Source organism: Arachis ipaensis, chromosome B4 (genome assembly GCF_059453495.1).
Source record: "Arachis ipaensis isolate K30076 ecotype BB chromosome B4, ASM5945349v1, whole genome shotgun sequence".
Taxonomy (NCBI): domain Eukaryota; kingdom Viridiplantae; phylum Streptophyta; class Magnoliopsida; order Fabales; family Fabaceae; genus Arachis; species Arachis ipaensis.
In genome coordinates, this window is record NC_142439.1 from 142484782 (window position 1) to 142512430 (window position 27649).

A 27649-nucleotide genomic window follows, 5' to 3' on the forward strand; every position below is an offset into this window, starting at 1 on the left:
CTTCGTGGATGTTGTTATTATAGGCTTCGCCTCTAACATGTGCTCGTCTTAATCATTTTTGTTTTTAGTGTTCTTGTGCTCCTCTCCCTTACTCTGGTTGTTTTGCTTATGACATAATAGGTCGGCCATCCTTTGATTTTATACTCGTAAGGATTCGTTGATGGCCAATAGTTCAGCTTGAGTGGGGGGAGGAGGGGGTTGCTTGGCTTGTCGGCCATATGTTGTGACCTGCAAAAAGATGGTGACAATAGGGTAGGTGAGATGAGAGCGGGGTTAGTTTTAAAACTTCGGCCTCACGGCGGACGCCAAATGTTCCTGTGTGAGTAACCGATTTTAAGGCATACCTCATCCTGCTTCTCAGGCTGGATGAAATATACGTCGATTCTTTTAAGAACGGCGACAGTGACACCTGCAAAGACACTCTCAACGCTCAAGTAAGAAAGAATATAAAATGATAGATATAATATTCAGAGTGAATAGCGTACCTTTTTTGTCTCAAAAATTTGTGTATTATATAGCTGTTTGTTTTGATAATAATTTTTTGATATTTTCAAAAATACTAAAAATGTTATCCTAATTATGTGGTAATTGTTTCTGAATAATAATTGACTATGTAGAATAAATCCGTTAAAAAGATTTAACCATATATTTTACTTAGATTTTATGTGATTTGTTATATGGATGGCAAAATTCTCCGAGACGCGAGGATCCCTGCGGAGACTGCCCCAAATGGGGATCCGATTGTGGGAAATTTTTTTCGTGGGGATGGGAATGGGGGACAAAATTTCCCCGAAGCAGGCGTGGGGACCCGAGCGGGGATCCCCGCCCCGTCCCCGTTATTCCCCGACATTTATGAATTTCTTGAATTATCCTTAATAGTTTATTTCTCATATATGTTTTTTAGTCATTTCACACACACACACACACACACACACACACACACATACAGAAACCAAAACTCCTAATCTTTATTTGCATAATCCTTCTTCAATTCAGAGATCCCTAAGGCTGTCCATACTCCATCCAACCTCTCTGCAGCCACCCCCTCGTCACCCTTTTCACCGCATCGTCACACCTCACCATGCCATCACCCTTATCGCGTTGTAATTTCTATTTGCGACGTTCTTTTTCGTAACTCTGCCGTCGTGTCCATTCTCCTCTCTATTGCCGCATCTCCCACCTCGTCCACTGCTTTTTCCTTTGGCTTGTCGTTGCGTCCCTCCATTGCGTTATTTCGAAAGAAGTCACAATCGTGTCATTTAGACTTTTTGTATAAAATCTTGTAGTTTTTGTATAAGATAGATACTTGCAGCTCTATTCATATGGAAATTAATAATTAGTTAGAACTATTATGTAGATAGGGAATGGAGTTCCCGCGAAAAATGGGGCCCTGTAAAAAATGGAAATAGGGAGCAATATTCCCCCACGACGAAAAATGGGAAGCAAATCTGAGGGCAGAGATGGAGAGCAAGGAGGTATCTCCCGTCCCGTTGACATCCCTAATTTGTTATGCATATTTATTATAATTCAAGTTTATAAGCAGGCTCCGATTGAGTTTATAAGTAACGGATCAGAATATGACCCAAACTTAAATTTTACTACTAAATTTGTTGTTTAGACATGCATGCCAAGAATTTGGGTTGTGCTGATTAATTAATTAACGTTAGATTATGTTGAAAATTGAAAGTGGCCTGTCAAAATGTGGATTTCCCTTATCCCAAGAAACCGAACTCTTCTGCACCAATCTGACCCTAACATTTATTCATTACACTGCTAAGGACCTATGCCAACAACTCTGAAATTTAATTAATTTCTGAAAACTACTTTTCTCTGCTTATGTGTGTAAAGGGTTAATTTCTGAAAGCTACCACTCCTATTCTCAGCTTAACTAAATTAACGGCCATTATTTTGATAACGTTTATTGATTCATCCAAAAATTTCTAAAATCATCAATTAATAATTAACAATTACTACTAGTAGTCTAGTAGTATATATACTTTTTTTTTCCAGAAAATAATGTAAACTGAGTTGCAGGCTTGCGGGATAGAAACAATTAAAACGAAGACTTAATTTTAAATATTATTAAATACTTTAAAAATTTTCATTATTTTAAGAAATTAATTTTTAATTAGTTAGTATTAATAAAAACTTTTTAATTATAAACATTTTCATTTTTTAAAATAATTTAAAACTTAAAATTTAGAATTTAACAAGTGTAATGAAAATATTAATGTAGTAATTACTTGTCAATTGGAAACTTAGCTTTGTGGATGTGCATGTGCATGATTAAACAATGTACCCGGTGGTGCATTTTAGTGGGAACGGCGCAGCTTATTTAACGTGGTGGCACATGCAGAGCTGAGAAAACTGTCACTCACTGAGCAAATTTATTTATTAAAAATGAAATAAAAAGAAAAAAATAAAAAAAGAATTTTTTTTTCCGACATTAGTTAATAGTTGATTGATTTTTGAAGCTTGACTTTCCTCACTAGGTGGGTCCCTTTATCCATTCCATGCTCAATCCCATTTCACTCTCAATACCCATGCTATTAATATATAGCTTCCTAGCACTCTAGCTCTTACCATTTTCCTATGATTTTTATTTTATTTTCATCATAAGTTTTTAATGCCTTGATATTATATTAAAAAAATTAAAGTAACATTAATTTTCTTTTTCCACTATTATTAGTTAACTAAATAAGAGAATAAAGATTAATAATCAAAATAATCTTTAAAATATTAAGTGTTTGTTAATTTAATTTTTAAATAATATCTAATTAGTCATTTAATTATAAATCAAATTAATTTTTCTATGTTTGATAATAACACGTGATATAATTATTTTATGACACATTATTATCTAGTCAGTAGAAAGATCATATTATTGATTTATTATTATATTCTTTAGAGACTAATTTAAAAATTAAATTGATTAATACATCTTTTATAAAGACCATTTTGAGTATTATATCAAAAAATTAAGAGAAAATGATAAATAAGTCCTGACCTTTTGTTTTGTGGGCATTTTTGTCCCTGACCATTGAAAAATACTTTTAAGTCTCCGACCTTCACAAAACTTGGACGGATCAGTCCCTCCGCCCAAATGCCTCCGTCAGGGACTGATCCGTCCAAATTTTGTGAATGTCAGGGACTTAAAAGTATTTTTTAATGGTCAGGGACGAAAATGTCCACGGAACAAAAGGTCAGAGACCTATTTGTCCTTTTCTCAAAAATTAATTAAGAAGAAAAAATAGATATTAATATAAGAACATGATAATTATTAGGTTAGTTATATTAAAAGATATTAATATTTGTTAAGAAATTATTAACATACACAAGATTATAAAAACAAAAGAACTAAATTATGTGGACAATTAAAAAAGCTAAAGAATGTTATAAATCGTTATAACACAAATTATACACTATTATTACTATTATTCCACAAAAAAACTAACATTATTATTACTAACTGTAACCCACTTGCTTCCAATCTTCTTAGCTGTAGTATACCTTTTTATGAGGAGCAGCATAATAATATTAAAGGGGTATGTTTGAATTTGCTTCATTCACTAATCAAAATTAATGAGAATTGTAAACCATAGGATCAAATATCATGTGAACTTCATCACCGTCAAGATATTTTGCCGAAACACGTGGCAGACATTGGTTAGCTTTTCCACACCTAATAAATATTACACACTTTGCACCCCATTAAGATTCTATAAATACCCTACACTTCCACCGTACCAAAGACCTCATTAACACTTAGGTTTTTGTTTTTCCCCCTACTTGTGTTGTTGGTTTCTCTTACCTTTTTTTGTCTTCATTTTGCCATGGCTAAGTTCTTTGCTGCTTTCATCTTGGCTCTCATTGCCATTTCAATGCTCCAAACTATGGTAATTAATTGGTCTCTAATGTACAATGTTACGCAAAATATTTAAATACATAGCATTAATATATGTACATTTTACATGAACACTTTATTATATACTATGATTTAATTTAATTTAAGTTTATATTATTTTGAAGGTTTTCTCATATTTGGATGGTTTGCTTTTGTATTTCAGGTCATGGCTGCTAATGGGCAAGGAGGCCATCTCTATGACAACAAGGTATGCTAATGCCGTTATTTTTTATTTTTATTTTATTTTATTTTTTTTTGAGGGGTGAATGAGTCAATAATAATGCTGATTTGTGGTTCTCTTGATTTTGTGTTTTTTCTTTCCTCAGAGCCAATATGGACCTGGGAGTGTCAAGAGTTATCGTAAGTAAAAGTTACTACCTATTATTACTATGCATTTTCTTCTAGTTTTTCTCTTCTAATTTTTTATAATTTTCTACAATGTTGAACACCAAAATTGTGGCAAAACACCACAAGAACTAAGAAGGAACGGATTTTTTTTCTGAAATAAATAAAAAAATATTATTTCTAAAAACAAATTATTTCAACTTTACATACAAGGAATATCGGCGGAAGAAATGTGCTTGCTTCTTGCTAGCACCATAATTTTTTTTATGACATTGCTCAATGATGTTATTAACTGTTGTTTATTTCATAGATTAGTCATTAATAGAACAATAATATATCATTTTATTATTAGGGTTTAGGATTTTCTGAATGGGCATTATAGAAAATTTATTAGAAAATTTTAAATTCTTAAATATATATAAAAAAATTGGTTTTAGGAAAATTATCATCATATTTTTTATTTGTTTTCGTTGAAAGTTTTAGACTTTAGACCGTCAATTTTACTTTTGACAGTGGTCAAAATTGTTTTCCAAAAGCTGCATCTTTTTGCGTGTTTTGACTAAGAAAAAAGGAAAAATTGATGATATCGATGATAATATTAAGGTGGATGCTTTTCTTTTTTCCATTAACCAAAATGGTACTTTGTCTCATTTGAATGTGTATGATGAAATGACCAGAATGCCCATCACAATGCTCAAGGAGGTGTGGCAAGACCCAATACCACAAGCCCTGCATGTTCTTTTGTCAGAAGTGTTGTAGGAAGTGCCTTTGTGTTCCTCCGGGGTATTATGGTAACAAAGCTGTTTGCCCTTGCTACAACAACTGGAAGACCAAGGAAGGAGGACCAAAATGCCCTTAAGCTTCATCAACCACTTGCTTTCTAGTTTCTATCCAAATATCATAATTAATTCCCTTTGTGCCCTTTTATCATACTAGCTTAATTATTATACTAAGCTTCTCTACTATATTTCATGTGTTACTTAGCCAAATGGTAGTAGCCCAACCTTATTAGGGAGATATATCAAATACTCTTTGATGTGTTTTAGGGTGACCCTTTTTGGTTTATTTGGAAAAAGAATGTTTTGATGTATTTTGGGGAAATCCCCTTTTGAGTTAATGTGGTGGTTTCTTTTATATGTTCGTATCACTCCTTGAGGCTTTGTATTGGCCTTTAATGAGAGTGGCTAATAGCTAATGTTACTATCATATATGAATGAAATTTCTTATATTATGTCTTACTAATTTGAGTAATTTCTTTCTGCCTTAATCTTGTAGTAACTTTTATTCCTTATCATATTGACATTCTTTTGTGTTCTTGAATTGTTTGTTCTATATACCTAATATACAATGATATATATAAAAAAGTAATTGTAACAATTTTTTTTAATGAGAAGTAGCCCTACTTTTTTTTAAAAAAAAAAATTTTGAGTAGTATCCCTGCTTAAAAGCCCAAAATAATGTGGGCCCCTTTTTTGAGAAAAGCCCATTTTTAGATAAGGTGCTTACTACACATTTTTGTGAAGTAAACATAGCATTGGGACAAAAATAGTAAAAATAAAAAAGATTCTTGTGTGGAGAAAATAAAAATATGCATAATTTAATTTAAAAATGACTAAAAATGAAATTACAAATTCTTTTAGATGGATAATTATCTATCAAAATTAATCTTTATTTATTTATCAATTTTCATCTTCAGTATAACATGCACCTAATTCATAAAATAGACCTAAGATGATTACCGTTTCTTTTGCATTTTTTTCTTTCAAGAATATCAATTATTGAGGTTATTTACAAGGGCGTTGTTTACTATATGATTCATGCCATGGTATGTTTAATCCTCCTCTGTCCTTAGGAACATTACCTTTTGGCTTTTATCAATCATGCCTAACTGCTTTGATGGACTAATAAGAGTAGTAATCTTGATGTTACATTGTGAGAGGGATTAGTGTTTAATAACTTCTTATCATTAATGAATTTTCATCAATCTAATTGTTGAATTATGTTATATTATTTTGATAATTAAGCTTAGAAAAATTTTAAAAATTCCAATATCAATAATTATGTAATCTAATAATCGTATTTTTTTCAAAAATTATTTATTATATTGGTTTATTGTTAGTGTTGTACATGTGAGTGAGACAGTAGTGAGATAAACGTATGTATGGTGAGTTGTGCTTTTCGCCATCAAATATCCATGTTCAGTAATGCTACTTCACCGCTTCTTGTAGATTGCGAGATGTTGGGAGTGAAATAGTGTAAACATGCTGCAAGTTACCTTATTATTTGTCTGTATGTGTACACAAAAACCAAAACTTCATCTTTTAAAAGGAAGAAAAATCGACTCATTAATTAAATGAAGCATGTCCTGGGTCAATTGACCACTAGCTTTAAATTCTTCAATTTTGATTTTACATCCCATCGAAACCCACATTGTAAGGCTTTCTTACAGGAACATCTACAATATTATGTACATCACAGTTGGTTAGAGGTTAAGTGTAAGATTCTGGATTTTTGAAAATTAAATAAGAAGTTATTTATGATTTATTATATTTACAAAAGATGATATTTTTCAAAATTTTTATTTCGAGGAGGTATAGAGAACCAATACATGTAACGTGCAATGCATACAATAGGGGTTAATTTTAAATTAAAATTAAATTATGGACAATTAATTAATTTTAAAATTATTTTAATTTGAATTTTGAATTAAAATAGGATTAGGGTCAGTTATAGGATCACAACAAAGACGTCACTTGCTCAATACGGTATCATCTCTATCATCTCCGTTTCTCATCGGAAACTACATTCCCACTGGTCACCGCCCGCCGTCAGACTCTCCTTCCACTGGCGTCATCGTCCGCACAAGCCCTTGTCCAGCACCACCTACCCGTCGTGTGTTCCTGTCGTCGTGTGATCAGTTTCAAGTATTTTAAATTGGATGTTCGATTCAGTAGGATATCAGATGTTTATTATCCCTGGTACCCGGATGGTTATTCTGGATAGTATGGGTGTATTGTGTTTGATAAATTAGTAGTAATTTACCCTAGATGTTCGAACCTGTACGATAGCGGATGGTTACTTCTTCTTATACACAAATGGCTATATAAAATTGTCATGGCTTATTGTGTGTGATCTTATACAGGAATTTAAACTTGGATGGCGCAGCTTCGGTTGAACCGCCGGCGTCCTGTACACCTGTGACTGAGGGCGAGCCGCTGGAGTAGTCTGGTGGGCGGGAGACACGCGACGGAAGCTAACGGTGAAGGATGCTCAGCGCTGATCAGAGTTCCATTGGGGGAGACGGTGGGATGTTCAACATTGTATGTGAAGAGTTTGGTTTGAAACGTCACGGTAACGGAAGAAAGGATGATCGAGGAAAAATTAGGATTACTGATTATGTGGTGGTGGTTATCTCAAAAATGAACATCACTTTTGGAATAAGGGTAAATGTGGGTAATTTTGATTTTTTATTCATATTGGCCTAAAGAATCAGTTCATTGTACACATTGTATACTTACTCCATTGGCTTCCTAGCGGAATTCTTTTATTTTAGTTGGACAATTTTTTTTATGATTTAAAACTTTAGTAATCGAAAAATAGTGAAAATTTTATATGTTCCAATTTGAATATTGAGATTTTGAACTTTGTTTTATGAATGACAAAAAAAAAATTTAGAACGAAAACTCGAGCACTTAAAGGTTTTGACCTAATATAGGGGTAACGGACCAAAAATCACGAACGGACCCATGTTGGGTCCAAGGCCATACAATATAAACTCTAACAACACAACATTTCAGCCTCTCAACCCTCATTTTTGAGAGAGAGAGAGAGAGTGGTACCCTAGTGTTACTATTCACACCCACACTAAAATTCACATAACTTTCAATCCGTATCTCTGATCGAAGACCTGTATGCAGCTACGCATCGCTCTTGACTTCCTCTTTGATTCAATATCACTTTTGTGGTAAATACTTCCAAGAACCCTGAGCCATTTTCGATTCTCTCCTTCAATTTGCAATTTGGTTAATGTGTATTAAAAGATTGTGATTTTCGTGCTTTAGGGGAAGCTCAAGCACTATTTCTAGCGGAATTTTAACCCATGGACACGTTGCTTAAGGTAAGAGAACTCTTTTTCCTTTGATTTTCCTTGTTTATGTGTAAACCCTAGTTTGAAATGTTTGGATAATTGATATAATTAGATTATATGGAGTAGTTTGGGTGCTTGGTTTGTTACGGTAAGAGTTGGACACTTGGGTTGATTGCGGAGTTCTTGGTGGAGGCTTGGGGCCGTTGATTGAGGCTTGGGTGTGATCGAGAAGAGAATCTAAGTGTTGAAAAATCACCGTCAACAAGGTAAGGGCTTTTCTTAAAACATAATTTTATATTAAAAAATTGTTATAAATCGATATCGATATGAAAATTATATATTGTTGGTGATTATGTGAGTCTCATGAATTTATATGTTTGATTGTTGGGTGAATATATGAATTATTGGTTGCATTGTCATGTTCGAATTGTGATTGTGAATGGATAATTATGACGAGCTATGAAATTGAGTTGAATAATGTTTGATGTGAGAGTTTAGGCCTAAGGTTGTATATTCGAGTAAGTTATGGTAAGTTGGTGTAAGCACCATGTTGTGAATTATTGTGAAATTGATGAGAACTGGTTGAACAATTGATTGTTTGGTTTGATTATTGGTGGAATAAATGTTGGAAGGGGTTGATGGTATTGAATTGGGTTGATTAGGTTTGTAATGGTTTGGAAATGATTGATTGATTGAAAATTAGTTAATTAGGTGTTGAATGGTTAGAAAATGGTAAATGAGTATTAAGAATGCTTAGAAATGATTTTGGAATGGTTTGAAACTGAAATGGATTGAGAAAATGGTAAATGTACATTATGCAGATTTTTATAAAAATTGATTTTTGACCAACTTCGATGGGTCATAACTTGGAGCTCGGAGCTTGGAATTTGATAAAACTTTCTTAAATTAAAGATGGCGATTAGAGCTTTAAAACCGTCTAAAAAAAGGAAGAAAACGGAATTTTATAGAAGAAGTTATGAACGTTTAAAAATTGGGGTTAAAAACTGAAATTTTAGATTTTTCAGAAAACCAGAAAATTTGGTTGGTGTGTATGGGCACCAATTAGATCGAGTGTTGTAGTTCGTGCATACGTACGAGGGGTGATGCGTACGCATGAGAGGGGAATTGCCAGTTGTGCGTAAGCACAAGGGGTGATGCGTACGCACAGATCCTGTTTTCTTGAAAAATTTCTATTTTTGACTGTTTGGGTTTCTCGACATGCTTGTAATCTCCTGTAATTCCTAAATAAAGTCTGGTAACTCATTTTTAAGCTCTGAATAGAGTGTGGCTAAATCCAATGAATTAAATTGAATTGTTCTCGGATAAACTTTGGTTAACCTTATGAAATATTGCAGGGATGGTAGTTTTATCCCACCCGCAGTGAGGACGGTGGTTTTATCCCGCTCACAGAATAATGAAGTTGATTTCTAATGAATGAATGGGATTAATGAATCTAATAAGTTATAAAATTGAGTAAAGTTAATGATTATCGATTAATCACCTGGGTAAGATGCAAGGATTGTGATTTATTCCACTTGCTCTGGGTTGAGATTTGAGACATCTGGGTAAAATATAAGGGTTGTAGTTTATCCCACTTGCTTCGGGTTAAGTAGGAACGATGGCCTTGTCTTGCCCATAGTGAGGACGTTGGTGTTATCCTACTCACGAGGAAACAAAATTGTTGCATGATAAAGAATTGAGATTTATGAATCTAAGTTTGATAAATTGATATAGGATTGTGGTTGATAAATATAATAGCTTGTGAAATTGGTTAAAGACATTGATGTTGACTGAGTATGGCCTGAATGGCTGGATTGGCAAGGTTGGAGATTCGTCCTGCTTGTGAGGCAAGGTCATGGGTTTGTCCAACTTGCGTATTTTGGTTTGGCACTCGCACCAGACAAGGATGGAGGTCCCATCCACTTGTTAACTGCTAATTGTACTACTTGTTATAATTATTCTCTATGAGTAATTGTTTAATTGTCTGTTTGATTGCTTATATTTTTGACTTGTTGGTTCGATTATGGTGGAGTGTGGTGGCTTGTAAGTGATTTTATGTTGAGTTGGAGGCTGAGATTTGGTTATATGTTGGGCCGAATGTCAAATTGATTATTTTTGGGCCAGACGCCATGACTGATTGGGCCAAAGGTCGTAATTTGATAAGTTGATATGAACATTGACTTGTGGTGATTTGTGTGTTGATTGATTTTGCTTGGGTCAGAGACCGTGATTAATTATGTGATGGGTCAAAGGACGTGATTGATTTAAGTTTAAGGTTTAGTAAAGTATAAAAAATCAAACTCGTTCAGCATAAACTTAATGAACTTATCCTTGGAACAGGTTGGTCATTCATACAGTTTAATTAACTTTTTAGACTTTTATAATTGAAGTATGAATTTAAATTTTGCATAATTAATTGTTGGTTTTCAAAGAGGTTCATAAGATGAGCGATGATTACTGCGGTTGAAAATAGCTTTCCTTTATATATCTTCTTATAACAATTTTACAACTCCTCTGGTGAGACCGTATGGTTAGGTTCTCATCCCCTACAGTCTTATCTTTTCAGAATACAAACGAGAACGCCGACGAAGATTTTACTGAATAATCGGTTGTACTTAATTGATTCATTTTCTTGGATATTTTTTTCTCGACTCTGTTATTGTTATTTACATTTTTGTAAAGAGAGATAGGAGTTGTGATTCTTATGAGATGACTTTATATATATATATATATATATATGCTTGTATAATTATTCTGATTGTGGGTGTAATAGTATTATGATAATTTATATGTATGTATGTGCGAGAAAAAGAAAAAGTATTTCTGTTTTTTCAAAAAAAAAAAAAAGTTGATGGAATTTTCAGTTAAAGGCTCCTACTATTTAAAGATATATTTAAAGCCATCATGATATCCTTGCTATAAGAGTGGCGCAATCGAAAACGTGATATTTTAATAGTAAGAGTGTTATATCAAGAATGGAATGACTGCACGTTATAATCAAATGTTATCGGAGTTGGTCTTAGTAAGAACTTTAATAAAATAATTACGAATATCTAGTATTATGTGCTTAATTAGAAGAGAGTGACTAAACTATTGAGGAATATGAAAATATAAGAGGCTCGTAAATTAACAAAAACAAAAATGCTTCTCGCTCAAGATGAGATGATTTTTTAAAATTAAAAAAAAAATTGAAAGCTCCCTTCTCGCTATAGCGAGAGAATATTTTTAAAATTTTTAAAAAAGGGAAAAAACCTTCTCATTTTAAGCGAGATGCTTTTGGAATAATTTAATAAAAAAGTATCTCGTACACTGCGAGAAGGATGAGTCTACCACCCCAAATTTTAACACCACACATCTCCATCTTCCATAATAGCATAAAAGAATTCTATATCCAAAAGTTTTGGCCTATTTTGGTAACATTACAAAAAGAAATATGGTGATTTTTTATGCAAAAATAAGACGACCACAGTGTACGTACGGCAAGTCAATAGCATGCTAAAAAAATGTCTTAATAAAAAAAGTATTCAGTTAAGAGAAATATAATTAAAGAGTTATTAGAATTTATTATTTTTTGCCATCAATATTTAAAAGTGTAGATTAAAGTATATTGTTAAATTAATAAACTAAAAGAATTGAATTAATGACCGTAAAAAACATACAATTAATTCTGATAATTCGCTGACATTTTTCTAACTACCAAAGCTATTACGCCTTTTATTTTTAATATGGAGGAGAGTATGGGGTGATACAACGTTATGGAGAACAGGGATGCTTTTTCTGCATGTGGTGTCAGGGGGCTGAAATCAGACTGAGGGATTTGGAGCAAGGAATTCGGACGATCCGATTAGAGGGTATCTACAAAAAAAAAAAAACTTTTTTTTAATAAAACTCGGAGGGTCTGTTTTGATTTAAAAACAAAAAAAAACAAAAAGTCTAAACGGAGGGTCCGTTTTGATTTTAAGAAAAAAAATAAACTAATCGGACGGTCCGATTAGTTACTCCTAAAGTTCAAATTTTCCATCCCTCACAATTCGGACCATCCGATTTGGTTACCCAATTTCTTTTTGCACAGAACTCGAATGGTCTGATTTCTTCTATCAGACTTCAGCCAAAAACTACCCCACATCCATGTATAGCATCCCTATAATCCATATCAATGCATAACACACATATGGCTGGCATATCTAAATTAATGAGTCAAGCTATTACGTCTCTTATTACTCACTCGCGTTAAAGCTAGTTCATATTATCGTTTTTTTCATTAGTGCCATGATAAGTTCAACTGAAGCACTTAATTATTAGATTGATCGTGAAATGAAAATTTTCGGAAATATGGTGCAACATTCAAAATAATATTAATTTTCGGAATTTATGAAAGGAAAATCACAAAAGCATGAAAAATTAGTTAATTAGCGACCGATATAGGTTGTTCTTGTCCATAGAAGAAACATAAAAAAACCTTTGAAATATATCATGACATATTGCATGCTTAATTATTTATGACACAGAATAAATAGAACACACCATAGCTACACATGCTATAGACATGTAATATCTTGGAAAAAGTTGATGTATATAGTGTTGGAATTAATTTCCTAACATATAGTGACAACTAAAATTGATGTAATATCACATGAGAAATAATGCTATATATATATATACACATGCTATGAGCTCTACATGCTTGTATTTTGTGCATTATTCAGATACCTACTTTAAATTAGAGTGCCTATTTAGAGTGCTATACACTTGCTATGAGCTCTACATGCTTTTGAGGGAGTCTAATTAGAGTGCCTATTTCAAATTAGATGTAATTAAAGCTGAAAATCTAATCCCAACAACCACAAACCAGGAACACAATCTCCATGAAGGACTTGCTTTTTCCAACTAATCCAAATTTTATGTCTATAGTAAAGCTCTTATACTACATGTCCTACCCATTACAAATTGGTCAAGGAGAATAGAGTCTGTAGCGTTTGTTTTGAGGTACTGAGACGGAAACTGAGAGACTAAAATTCAGTATCATGTTTGTTGGTTCAGAGACTGGTACTAAGGTTTCTGTCTCTGTCTTCAAAATTTCAGTATTTCAGTACTTCCAAAAAGTGAGGACACATGAGACTAAAATTTTTAGAGATGGAGACTGAAACTTTAATAACATTTTATACCTAAAATACCCTTATTTCAATTAATTAATTCAAATTTTACCCTTTGTACAATTAAATTAGAGTTTCATTCTTGTTTCAATTTCTGGCTTCCATTTTGTACCAAACAGAATACTGAGATTTATTTCAATTTCTGTCTCTTAGTCTCTGTCTCTCAATCTCAGTCTTTATGTCTCTGTCTCTCCACCAAACGCTACACAATATAGTCCAATCTTATAATACATAGTTCGGATTGATGAAGTTTATTGTGTATAAGAAGTTCTCAGAGGGTTACACAAGATGTAAATAATCACTCCTTTTTAATTATTAGTTTATTACTAGTAATTATAAATGTTTACTTTGTTGTAGATTCTATACCAATATTGCTCATCTAAGCAAGAACAAAAGTTCTATTAAATATGTAACTGAAATTCCATTGAAATATAAACATATTGATGGAACATTACATGGCTTATATATATATATATCTAATCATATGATATACTGAATTTTGGGATACATATACTTATATGATATCCTCATTGGAAGAATTCACAGAGAACTGAAGTGATCTTTGTTAGCAACATGCTCAGCTTCACTACTAATAATTCTCTGGCCCAATATTGATGAAAGGGAAGAAGAAGGAGGTGGCTTATTATTATCTATGTCTTGAACCACAGTGTAGGACCATACCCCTAAGAGTGCCCCAGTGATTGGTCCAACAAAATAGACCCAAATACCCTTATAAGATGCAGTGGCAATTGCAGGACCTAATGACCTTGCTGGGTTCATTGACCCCCCTGATATTGGTCTGTATCATCATCAACACCACAGCTTATACTCATATTAGCATCTTCATTAATTTACTTTAGATTTTGTTGCACTTTTCCAAATGTTACTAAATAATAACATCAAAGTGTTGCTAAAACTCCTTAAAAATCTTCAATAATTCTGTTTATACACTAAACACTCTTGATACACGTATAAAAATATAGTTGTTATTAAGTAATTGTGTACTTGGATTTTTTTTAATTGAAAAAACATGTATTGATTGTAAAAAAAATACTAGTATTAAAATAGTTTCTATTATAAAAGTGTACATATAGAAAAATAAAAAAATTATATATACCTTGTAAGGTCTCTTCTATTAACAAAAATTTAAATGTTGGTAAATAATCATGATACAAAAATATTTGATAAGAAAAAAATATTAACCAAAAAATTGTCAAAACTTATTCTTTTTTATTTTATTTAATATACTCTGTAATTAAATAAAATAAGTTTAGATTTTTTTTATGTCTCCCTAATATTACGTGGTGATAATACTCATATTAGCATCTTCATTAATTTAATTTAGATTTTGTTGCATTTTTCCAAATGTCACCAAGTAATAATATTAAACTGTTGTAACCATGATAATACTTACCCAGCTACAATGCTAGCTATGCTAACTGAAGAACCTACTGCTACCCCTGATAGCTCTCCAATCTGCCAAATGAGATATATAACATGTTAAGCTAAATATAATCTGTATAATCCATTAATTCTTCACCCTTTTTTTTTTTTGAATACTATGATTTTATTTAATATTTACAGCTTTAGGGTCAGTGGCAACAGCAGCGGATATGAAGACCATAGTGAATGTGGCAACAATTTCCATGACAAGTGCTTGAATGTTTGACCCTGAGGGTGACGTGGCACCAATTTGTGTTGCTGGTTCTAGCAACACCCTCAGTGTGTATGAAGCACATATTGCTCCTGTTAGTTGGGCTGCAATATAAAATGGTACCTGAAAAAATAAAGGGAATTTGGGCTAATCAATTAATTAATTAGAACAAAATGGTCCAAAAAGTTAGCTCAACTAGGCATAGAATATAATAATTTTGTCAATTTATAAATTTCAACTTGGAAGTTAGGCCCAAAATGTGTTGGGGGAATTATTCATCAAATTTCCCTTTCTGCATAAATTCCCACAACAACTAACATTCAAAACAATTAAATAGTAGCGCATGTTCCATCAACTCCTTGTTGCTTTCGCTATATTGTTGAATTGTACTCATAAATTTATTTGTGGCAATTGTATAATATATATATATTTTAATTTGTTGGGTCCAAAATATATATTGTCACTGTTTATTGCACTTATTATACATTAAAAGCTCTGCTAATTCTCTATATGATGAAAATTGCATAATAATAATATTAGTGAGTTATTAAGTAGTTGTTATTATTATGCATTGTATTGTGCCAGCAAGAGAAGGTATATGTAAACTCCTTATCACATGTAAGGATTCTTTAGTGATGTTGTTATATAAGTGGGGTGCTTCATTCTAATAATTTATGGTTCATATTGTATATATGTAGGTCCAAGTTCAATACCTGAATTTGACCCATACCTGCTTTTTTCCTTAGGAACATGGACTCATGTAGGTCTATACATTATAGGTTACTTGGCTGTGATTAGACACTACATATATATGCATTTAATTGCATTTATACAAAATTATATATGTAGATTCTAAGTAAGGTTATCTATATCAGTCCATAGTTATACTTAGACACAAGTAGTTTTATGAAATGAATTAAGGTTTTATCTTAATTTACTAATTTAGTTTCTCTCATTACAAGACAAAACTGTAATAATATACTATTATCACTAATAATGCTAATCACATATTATATCATGATCCATATATAATTGTACAAAGAGAAGAATAATAGACACAATTATGTTAAATTGATAGGGTTTATATTACAAAAAGAAATAACATGTACTAAGCAAGCTAGAACAGAGTAATAGTGATGAAAAATGTTATCAAATAACAATAGATTTAACTTAAATTATTAAGTCTATTTGATCCAATAAATATATAATAAACAGAAGAGTATATATTTTTTGCAGTTCTGATTATTTGTTTGAAAAGACAAAGCGCCTCTTTAGAATTCAAAAATTTATAATCAGTCTTCAATTATTTAAGTAATTGGTTTAAGCGGCTTTTGTTATTGAACTAATAGTCCTTAACACATAAGCAATTCACCGTTTATAAGAGCTGTTTAGACTAGTTATTTATATTGTTAGCAACTGGTTAAGAATTTTCAAATTATAAAAGACTGTTTTGTTCTTCGAATAAATAATTATTAAAGATGGAGAAAAAGACATTTATTCTAATCAACAATGCTAGAAACCAAGAGAGTACCAGCCAAAAACCAGCTAAATGCCTCTGGGTGAATTCAAAATCTCTACGTGGATGGTACTTATGCTAGACATTATGATGTTTTTTCTACTAAGTATCAGAATGTTTCTTTTTTATACTAAATGGATGTTCTTTTATATATTTTATAAAATTTTTTATATACTAAGAATCGGGATTATTAGAAGTTCCGTGATCCCCGCCCCTATTTCTCCAACGTATCATTCAGAATTTTAATTTGGAGTGAGAAGTAATTAATATCAAATATTATAAATTAAAAACAAATAAAATTAATTAAATATAATTATAAATTAATTAAGTTGTTTATTTTTTGACTGATCACCTCTTAGTTCCATATACTTTTCCTTATTCTAATTAAAATATGAATGGAAAAAATATTTATGTAAAAGTACCTGTTTCCAAGGAAAACGGTTGATGGAGGCAAAAGCTAAGGAAACAGCTGGATTCATATGTGCCCCGGAGATGTGTCCAATGGAGTAGATCATAACCGTTACAATGAATCCTCCTGCAAGTGAAGCTCCCAATTTTGATACCTTGTTTTCATCAATGGCACTAAGTCCAGCTGAACCACTTCCCACAAACACCAATAAATATGTCCCTATTATCTCTGCCAGTACCTTTAATTTGATTCATCCATAACATATATTTAATAAGAATATGTATAAGATCTTGATATATAGCTTAAAGAGTATAATAATATAAGCTTTCTTGTGAGCTACTTGGTGATCATAATGGACTATATAAATAGAGACTAATAATATAATAATACTAATTGAGGAGTTAATTAATCAATTAATTACCTTTCTAGGAAAGCTAGGAGGATAATTCTTTGCAAAATTTGCAAGAGAAGAGGATTGCTGCTTGGGATTTTCATCATTACTTGCTTCAGTGTTGAGGCTCAACATCCCCTCCATTGTGTTCTATCTCTGAAAAATGTGATCCCTCAAGTTGTATTTTATAATGGCTCTCATGTGGTTCGTTACTCAACTATTCCAATATATATAGGGGTAGGTACTTGATGGTTAAATTCCAAAAGTGCATTAGTAGTCACCAATAATTTGGAGTAGTTCCTATACAAAAAATACTTTTCTTTTTTGTCTGACTCCTAAGCACAATTTTATTTGCTCATACTTTGTCTAGGCACGCATATTAATTATGAACCTTTGGATGAATTAAAAAGACATTGAAAACTAGAAAATAAATAAATACAAACAAAATATTATTCACCATTGATGTAGCATTCTATATATATAAAATAATAAAAAAAAGACATGTTCGAGATATATAGTAAATTTATTATAATTTAAAATTTTGGTTGTTTTGTTTAGCTAGAACTAAATTTAGGTTTTATCATTTTGTAATTCAATCAATTATGATTATAACTAATTTTAATTAAGAATATTATTAACAGTAATATGAGTTCAACTAACTTCTCATTTAAAATGTTTTAAAACACACGCACAAAGTAAGTTTATGCTCCCATATTTTTGGTACAAATTACTGACCATATGAAACGTGTGATTAATTACGGTTAAATTACGTGCTACTAAATAATTTAGTGACAGTTTTCAATCGTCGCTGAAATAATCACTCCTATACTACATTTTGTGGTGGATCGATTTTTTCTACAAGTCAAACCACGGCAAAATGAGTATTTAAAATAACTGCTAAGCTGTAATTGGACTATAAAAACTAGCTAGTATTAGAGAATTCTCTATTTGTATAGCATGTAATTATGGTTCAACAAACCTACTTGTTCCTATATAATATATATATATGATACCACTTCACTTCACTCCACTAATTAATCAGCTTTGTGATTCTGTTCGGCAATTTTTTTTCTTCGTTCTTACAATTACATTGAAGAAATTAAATAAGAACATCATGTAATTTATTATTTATTGTAGTGCAATTCTTATTTGGTCTTTCTCATCTTATTAATTATTATTCTTTGTAGTATCTATTAATCCACTTGTGATAAAAAATATCAAGATATGATGATATTAGTTAAGATAGATAATAATTTTTTTTTTCAATAAAAAGTTTTAAATTCAAATACTAAGAAATGTAAAATGTTTTTTTATTATCTATCAGCAAAAAGCCAAAAAAAAAAAGGTAATTACAAAGAAATAAAAATAAAACAATCCTCCTAAAATTTGCCAAAAATTGAGCAAAATTATAGTGAAAAGAGAGTTATAAACAACTATAAAAAGAGATTAAATGTGACTAAGTTTTGTTAATACATCTGCACAACTAATTCTTTTTCTGAACACATGAATAAGTAACGCATTATGATCCTTCTCAATCAACGACTAAATAATTGCAACAAGAGAAAAAGACTAAATTGTTATGTGACGTGTGGCTAATTATGGCTAAATTACATGCTATTAAATAATTTAGTGACAATTTAATTTACAGTCATCCTTGGAATAATAGCGGATATACTTGAGGTGGAGTTCGAACCCCTGTTCTCAATAAAAGAAATGCCATTCATAACTATGAGGCTATTATTTTTCTTGTTAATATATAACCAAATTATAATATATATATAGATATCTTTTATCAAATAATTTACTTTTATTCGATCAATTTATTTTAATTTTAGTTATACACTCATTTATTCTTAAACTTTCTTATTTTATTTAATTTATTTTAATTTCAATAATTATAAACTCACTTATTTTTTTTATAATTATATAATATCTATTAATATTATTTTTTAATAAATACTTGTAGTATATAATAGATATAAACTAATTAATAAATTATTAAAATTTAAAAATAATAGTTATTTTAATATAAAAACAAAATAAAAATATTTATGATACAGTAAAATTAACAAAATACGTATTGTTCTTGTCCTATATTGTTTTAGAATAATTAGATATTCTTAAAATGTTAGTAAAAATATGTATTTTAAATTTTAATTTTAATTTTTTTACTATTTTTTTATTTTTTATTTATATAGGACCGGATCAACCAGTTCAACCAATAACCTACCAATTGAATCAGTAACCCAATAATTTAATAGTCTGACCGATTTTATTACCGATTTGATTCTGACAACTATAAATACTATTAATTTATATTTGAATGTTATACATTCGATTATGTTCACTAATTAAGCCATCTTTCCTTTTCTGCCACTCAATTTAATTGTTTAATTTGTATGTATCATTATAAACCAAATTAAATAATAAAAATTATGTTTGTGGCTTTATTGTTTGGACTAAAAAATGTCAACATGTATTCCCAAATAATTGCAAGATAGTGAAAAAGGAAAAATAAATAATATTTGTGCTGAATTTACATCACCTCCGTTAGAGGCAAAGTTCTTTTGTGACAAATTCGTCTAATACGTGGGAATCGACTCAATTTTGATTCAATCCAATTCAGCAATCTTTTTGTTCGAAACACCTACAAACTCTGGTTTGTTATGGTTTTTGTTATTTGTTTTCCTTTGGTCTAAAACTAATATCCTTGAACTTATTACTATATTTTTTTAGAAATATTAGAGTGACATCAGAATTTATTATTTTTTATTATTAATTAGGTATTAATATTTAAAATATAAGTTAAAAGTATATTGTAGAATTACTAAATTAAAAAAATTGAATTGATAATTAAGAATAATGATAAAAAATAATAGATTATGATGATTCTTGAATATTTCTCTTTTCATATGAAAAATACTAAAAAATAGTTAAATTTATTATTTTTGACTAATAATTAACTAATAATATTTAAAAATATAAATTAAAAATATTATTAAATTATTAAATTAAAAAAATTAGATTTATAATTAAAAATATTAATAAAAAATAATAAATTATGGTAGTGATTGAGGTTTTTCCTTCTGATAATATACCATCCCAATAGAATTATGATTAGTAAAATCTTCTATCCGTAATCTCTCCTAGTCATCCACCAATTATTAATATCACACTTGGTATATATCATATACTTTCACGATTTCAAAAGTTTGTCATGCTCATTTTCTTGGTGGCAATAATGCAACATATTATATACATGCATCCAATCATTTAAGAGAAAAACTTATATCTGTAACTACGTATTGACAAATTTTTTCTATCCTCTTTTATAATTGTATAAGTTCCATTTTTTGTATATTTTTGAAAAATATGTTATTTTAATTTTTAAAACATATATATATGGAATTATGTTTTTTTTTTTTTTTTTGGTTTACTGAAATTTTTTTTCGGTAGAGTGAAATTATGAATTTATAAAACTAGTTTTCTTCAGGCATATTTGGCCCAAAATGAAGACAGTCAACCCATAAAAGGGATGAAGATGATGATAAGATTAGAGAACTAAACAAACTTTTTTGTTGTGACCCAAAAAAAAAAAAACTTTGTGTTACTTCCCGTGTTAGTAACCAGAAAATAACACAACAGAAAGTAACTAACTTTCTGTTATTCAGTTTGTTAGTTACTAACACGGTGTTACTTCCCCTCCAGGTTATCCAACAGAAAATAACTAACTTTCTGTTATTCAGTTTGTTACTGATCGTATATTCTGTTATTCCTCTTATCTCCAGTATATATATATATCTATATGCTAAGTGTGCTATATAAGCTTAAGCTTTGTATCATTTAATTTCAAATCATCAACCAATCCTACTATCGTATTCATAATTCAGTTCATACAATCCGTTTTCCTTTCTTCAACACCACCTATTAGCTAGCTTTTGCCTCGCCTTAAGATTTTTTTTTTTTTTTTTTTTTTTTTGTGTCATTATGTAAATATGGTAGGGCCATCAAAATTTTCTTAGTCTTAGACGATAATGGTGACGACAATGGCAAAGAAACTGATTGATTTTATTTGATTTATGGCAACTGGTAGTAATCTAATAATGTACAAATATTCATTAGTTGTCTTTAGCATTATGTTGAACAATTGAAAAAAAAAAATTTAAACACTAGACATATAATACACAAAAATCTTTTAAATATTCTTTTTCTTTTAAATATTCTTAAAATTTGATTTTAATTAACATATATTATATTTTTTTATAAACAAAATCAATGATTAAAACTATTAAAATATTAATATACTAGGAATACCTGAAATTCTTTCTATAAATATAGTACAGAAAAAATATAATACAAAGGTTAATTACATTTTACCTAAAAAATGATCATATTGATTTTTTTTTTGGTATAGAGTCATGATGAAAATTTATCATCAACTTCTCTCAAAGAACTTGAGTGGTTTAAGAGTAGGGATTGCAATATTACTCAAATTTGCGAGTATCCATCCTGTTCTTATCTGTTCGAGATGTAATTACCTACTCTAGTACAGAATGAACTTTTAGCGGGTTGGAGTCGAATTTATGTAATATCTGCATCGTTATATTATATATAAATATATATAATTTTAATATATAATAAATATAATATATATAAAATAATTAATAAAATAGTTAATAATATTGTATTATATTTAAATTTTTATTTTAACCCACGAAAATAGATTATGATTCAACTTTTTACTATCGGTAAATAGGAGTGAGACGTGTTTTACATAAATTATTATAAGCCGGAGTGGAATCCAATAAGGCAAAAAGCCATGCTATCATCCTCATTATCAATTTATCACCCTATTCAAGAGGTACTGGAAGTTTGGAACTAACTAAATCGGTGACCCACTTTCAAGAGTTGTTACGAGAGTATACCGGCCCAAAAATACTCATTGCGTTATAGAGTTAGGAGAAGCAACATTAGTTAGAGAGTGGACCAAACTCCAAAGACCAAAAAATTCGTCTTTCGTAAAATAAAATGTATGTATTACCAAAAAAAAAAATGAATATATTTAAATTTAATTGAAAAGCATCAAATACAAAAACAAAATTGGAAAGCATCTCATAATAAGTAGTTTACTTTTTAAGCAAATGGCCAACAACAAAAACCTTAGTCATTATGTACCCAAAAAAAAAATTAGTCATTGGATCTCATAGTAAATACTTTTAAGAAACAAAATAAATAAATAAATAAAAATAGAAAAAAAAATTTACTTTGATATTATTTAGGCTTGATTTTAGTAAAATTTTTGAAAATATGTTTGTGCATTTCAAAAATACAAATGCATCACTTTACATTTGGTAAATAAAAAAAAAATCACATGCTTGTAGTTTTAAAAAATTATGAGTATTTTTAAAAGCACATAAAAAAATAAATTTTAAAGTTGGTTTCAGTATTATTTATACTTAATTAAATTATTGACGCCAAATTTCATTCATGATCAAATTTAACTTTTTATTTATATTAATTACATTTATTTTAAATTTTAAAAATTATTTTACTAAATATAATTATTATTATTTATATTTACTGAAAGTGCTTTTAATTTAATTTACTAAATATAAGCGCTAGAATATTTAAAAAAATATTTTTAAAAGTCAACTTCAATATACTATTTTATAAAAAATAAAAATTTTATCAAATTAAGTACTAAAGTTATGATATATACATGTCATCACAACTCAAATAGAGTTGTTCGGTATTTCGGGTTCCTAACGGGTCGGTAGAGCTCTGAAGGTGAAATGGTAGAAACCAGCCTTGGTCTGGGTCCAGAGGAAGAGGATGGAGACTTCACGACCTCCCGAGCTGCTGCGGTAATGACACTCCGACACTCAAGTCAGCAATGGTGCAGATGGTGGTGAGAGAATAAAGGGGCTAGTGACGTACCGTGGGAGAGGGGTAGGGCCCTCCCCATATATACCCTGTCAGTGGGGTAGGTCCCACGAGGGCAGACCCACCTTCCTGGAACTTTTCTTTCTCCAGTTGTTAGGTAGCTAGCTTCCTGGAGGAAAGATGTCCGGGTCAGGGTCCGGACGTGCGACGCCCAGCAGCCCGACAACTCGGGTCGGGTGGCCCTGCACGTCGGGTTGGTCCAGTCAGAGTGCCACCTGGGCTGGGCCGTAACAGTGCCCCCAACGCGCCAGCTAGCGTTGTGAACAACTTGGGTGGCGCGTTCCGTTGCTTTCAGTAGCTTCGCCACTTGGTCGGTTAATCGTCTGTCTGAGTAGGGGCGTGCCCCCTACGCGCGAGTGAGGCTCGTCGCTTCGAGGGTATGCCTTTTGTCGCCTCGTTCTTTGTGCTGAGCATTTAATGCTCTTAATGGGTAATTCGAACCCTATGTGAAATGACTGTTTTGTCCTCGTCTTTCGCGCTCCCCTGCGTCAGTTACTACTCAGCCTCTCTTTCCCTTCCCTTTCACGTTTCATAATCATTTTCCCTTCTCACTTTTTCTTATTTTGTCCAAAGTTCCTACTGCGAATCGCCTGTTTCGTCAGAATCTCCCCAAGGATTTCTTTTCCTTCTTCGATAAATAACATCATCCTGGTAAGTTGTTTTTCTTTCTGTTGTTCTGGCTGGTTTAATCTTGTTGTTATACTACTTGTTCTTCTGTTTCAATTTTTATGTGCACTTGTGCATTGTGTCGAATTGCATGCTTGGTTGCGCTAGCATTAGGTAGATCCTTGGGGGGGGGGGGTAACCATTCCAGGTTTTTGGCTTTTGTCCATAGGCTTCGTTTTAACTATGGATTTGGTGTTTAGACTTGACTGTAGACATTGGGTAGGCTAACTATAGTTTTTGGCATTAGTGCCGGTCTCCCGACCTCATAGACTGACTCTGAGTGGTGCCCCCACTGTAGGTATGGCCCAACATCCCATCGCGAGGGTTCCCGTTGCGAGGGCACCTTATGATCGATACGCCTGGGTGACCTCGGATGTGAAGGAAACCCCCAACTAGATGTCCTTGGAGGAACTTACGGAGTTCTGACAAGCCGAGTATCTCTGCGTGGGAGACCCCGAGGAGGCTAACTATGAGGTTTTTATTCCTACCAGCCAGGAATGGATATTCCAACTAAACCTACACTCTCCCCGGGTCCCCGATTGGATCTGGATGTATAAGGCGATGTTCACCCAGCTGGGGGTTCGCATCCCCTTTTCCCCCCTTTCAAATGGCGCTGCTCGATCGATGTGACATGGCGCCGTCTCAGTTGCATCCTAACAGCTGGGCCTCTATCCGCTGTTTCGAGATGGTTTGTTAGTATTTAGAGCTGTCGGCCTTCGTCGAGGTATTTTTGTTCCTTTTCACCTTGACAAACCCTTCCAAAGAGGGAAAGGCCAAAAAAGGCTTCATGTCCTTCTGAGCAGGCCAAGGTCGGAGGATCTTTAGCTTGTTTGAGGATTCTTACCACGGTTTTAAAGATAAGTATTTCAAAGTTCGCCCCGCTGAAGGTTGGCACCCCTTCTGGCTGACCTTGGAAGGGGAGCGCCGCATCCCGACCTATTGGAGCTTTGGGGCGGGGGCGAAGGCCTTCACGAAGGTGACATACAAAGGGTTGTCCCCTGAGAACAAGAAGGTTACCAATGTTTTGTTGGCTATCGTTGGCAGGAACCATGTTAACCCCCATCTTCTTATAGGCGATCAGGACATGGCTAGGGTTATGTAGGTGCGTGGTCGCTTGGTTCTTTGCTCGTGTTTATTATTTGTACAATTGATTAACCGTTTTACCAACTAACGAGCTCTCATCTGTTGTTGCAGTATCATTGGCTGGCGAACAGGTTGGACTTGATGCTTTGTTTAATACATTTCTTGCTTATGATAGCGAGGATGACTCTGCCACCCATAACAATGAGGTGCCCCCAAAGATGCTGTCGAGGTCGAGGCTCAGTCCCAACCTACCCAGGGGGAGGTGATTGGGACCAGTGCTGGTCCGAGTCCCTGACCAGAGATCGAGGCGGAGGGTGAAGGGCCTGAGGTGGTGGTTGTTGACAACCCAAGAAAGAGGAAACCATCTTCTAGCGCCGAGGGAGTCCTCACGGTGATGGAGAAGAACTTCGATGCCGAGAACTTCATTGATTCCCAACTGCTCCCCGGCACAGAGGACTTTTTCCACGGTGGAGATCTCGCCTCGCAGGCCAGATGGATGTATTGTACCTTGCTCCGGGGAGCCGCCATAGCGAGAAAAGCAGAAACCGCCTTGGCGGGGGCGCGGTCATTGGAGAACAAGCTTCAATCATCTGTTAAGGCTAATGACAAGTACAAGGTTGAGGTCAAGTCGCTCTAGACGTAGCTAGCTGACGCCGAGGAGAAGATCAAGACTTCTGATGCTGCCGTAGTGCGACTTACCGAGCGGGAGCTTTCCTTGGAAGGTCAGCTCAGCGTTGCTCAAGGTCGGGTGAATTAGCTCGAGAAAGAGCACGATGAGGATCTTTCGTCAGCGACCGCAGCCAAGACTTAAGCAGCTGATTTGAAGAAGAAGTATAAAGAGACCATGAAGCAAGGTAAGAATGCCATCCTGATGACCGAGGAGGCTATCAAGGCTCAGGTGAAACTGCTAGCTCCGGACTTCGACACCTCCGCCGTTAGCATTTTCAAGACCATCAAGGATGGCAAGATAGTTGATATTCCAAAGAAATGATGTAATCTTACTTGTTGTATTTTGTTTGAAATTTTTGTAATATGTAGATTTCTGAATACTTGAGTAGTTCTAGCGAACTTGTTTACCGTTTTGTTGGTAGATGTTTACTTGTCGACCATTTTGCCGATAATTAACTCGCCTGGTATTTGCTGTTTGTTTGCCATTTCGTTGGTAATTAACTCGCTTGGTATCCGCTTACCGTTTATTTGTCGTCTCGTTGGCAATTAATGAAGCCAGGTCGTGGCTTTTTTGTTTGAATATCTCAAACTTGGCTTTACTTAGCAGCCGTTTGTTGTAGTGTTTGCGACTTTGTTGGTTCCTGGGGTGATCAATCCCGGGATGCCGTGTCGCTATGGAATTGGCAAAATAATTTGAACAATTTCAAACGGTGTATCAAAATTTAAAATGAGAAGTTTGAAACTAGGGGGACAATCAGTGTAGCAAATTATCATTTATATAAACAACCAATAGGGAGTAATATAAACATAAAGTAGTATGGGTCTTACTAAACCGGCTAGGCCGGCAAACCGCTTGCTCGCTGGGTGTGCCCCGGCTCCTAGGAATAGAATCTTCTTAGGTTCCTTGCATTCCATGTTATGGGAGTCTAGCCGCTCCAACTTGTAGGCACCATTGCCAAGTACTTCCTTCACCCTGTATGGACCTTCCCAATTTGCCGCCAACTGTCCTTCTCTTGGTGTTGGAAGACCGATGTCGTTGCGTCGTAAGACTAGGTCGCTCGGCTCAAAATCTCTTTTGAGGACTTTGGCGTTGTAACGCAGGGCCATCCTCTGCTTCAATGCCGTCTCCGACAAGTGGGCCATCTCTCTATTTTCATCCACTAAACCCTTTTCTACGGCTTTTTCGACTCCTCCCAGAAGTAGCCGCGGGCTCGGTTCCCCTATCTCCACAGGAATTACCGCGTCCACCCCGTAGGTGAGCCGGAAGGGTGTCTCCCCTGTAGATAACTATTGAGTTGTGCGATAAGACTAGAAGACTGAGGCTAGCTCGTCTGCCCATTCTCACTTCTTCTGGTCAATTCGCTTTTTGAGGCCTTGTAGGATGACCTTGTTTGCCGCTTCGACTTGGCCGTTGGTTTGGGGGTGCTCAACAAACGAGAACTTCTGCTTTATGCCTAAGACGGCGAGAAATTCTCCGAATTTCTTGTCGGCAAACTGTGTCCCATTGTCCGAGACGACGACCTCTGGGATTCCAAATCTGGCTATTACTTGTCTCCATATGAACTTCCGACAATTAGCCGAAGATATGCTGGCCAACGGCTCGGCCTCTACCCATTTGGTATAATAGTCGACGACGACAATTAGGTACTTGACCTGTCCAGGTCCAACCGGGAAAGGCCCTAACAGGTCGACTCCCCACTATGAGAATGGTCGGGAGGCCGTCAGCAGGCTTAGTTCAACTGCTGGTGCTTTGTGAAATTTGGCATTCTCTTGACATCTTCTGCATCTCTTTACAAACTCTTTGGAGTCCGCCATCATTGAGGGCCAGT

The 27649-nt window shown here is 33.1% G+C and overlaps 2 protein-coding genes and 1 pseudogene across 2 annotated transcripts; 2 read left to right on the plus strand and 1 right to left on the minus strand.

Moving 5' to 3' along the window:
- Nucleotides 1–3749: 3749 nt before the first annotated feature.
- LOC107635332 (gibberellin-regulated protein 4) lies at nt 3750–5487 on the plus strand. Its single transcript, XM_016338793.3, has 4 exons — nt 3750–3896; nt 4068–4112; nt 4231–4264; nt 4927–5487. Exons 1-4 carry the CDS (start codon nt 3834–3836, stop codon nt 5106–5108), a joined length of 324 nt encoding a protein of 107 aa, XP_016194279.1. The 5' UTR covers nt 3750–3833; the 3' UTR covers nt 5109–5487.
- An 8398-nt stretch (nt 5488–13885) lies between these two features.
- Nucleotides 13886–17860, minus strand: LOC107635331 (aquaporin NIP2-1). The gene is made up of 5 exons (XM_016338792.3): nt 17490–17860; nt 17082–17306; nt 15072–15266; nt 14904–14965; nt 13886–14288 (listed from the first exon to the last, which is right to left on the minus strand). Exons 1-5 carry the CDS (start codon nt 17601–17603, stop codon nt 14030–14032), a joined length of 855 nt encoding a protein of 284 aa, XP_016194278.1. The 5' UTR covers nt 17604–17860; the 3' UTR covers nt 13886–14029.
- A 6815-nt stretch (nt 17861–24675) lies between these two features.
- Nucleotides 24676–26090, plus strand: LOC148569493 (uncharacterized; annotated as a pseudogene).
- Nucleotides 26091–27649: the final 1559 nt, after the last annotated feature.

Bases quoted from the DNA above. Each gene is read 5' to 3' on its own strand.
- LOC107635331 (XM_016338792.3), bottom strand. From the start codon at position 17,603: ATGGAGGGGATGTTGAGCCTCAACACTGAAGCAAGTAATGATGAAAAT. The intron at 17,307-17,489 runs GTAATTAATTGA...ATCAAATTAAAG, and splicing joins CTCCTAGCTTTCCTAGAAAG to GTACTGGCAGAGATAATAGG. The intron at 14,289-14,903 runs GTAAGTATTATC...ATGATGATACAG, and splicing joins ATAGCTAGCATTGTAGCTGG to ACCAATATCAGGGGGGTCAA.
- LOC107635332 (XM_016338793.3), top strand. From the start codon at position 3,834: ATGGCTAAGTTCTTTGCTGCTTTCATCTTGGCTCTCATTGCCATTTCA. The intron at 3,897-4,067 runs GTAATTAATTGG...TTTGTATTTCAG, and splicing joins TTTCAATGCTCCAAACTATG to GTCATGGCTGCTAATGGGCA. The intron at 4,113-4,230 runs GTATGCTAATGC...TTCTTTCCTCAG, and splicing joins GCCATCTCTATGACAACAAG to AGCCAATATGGACCTGGGAG.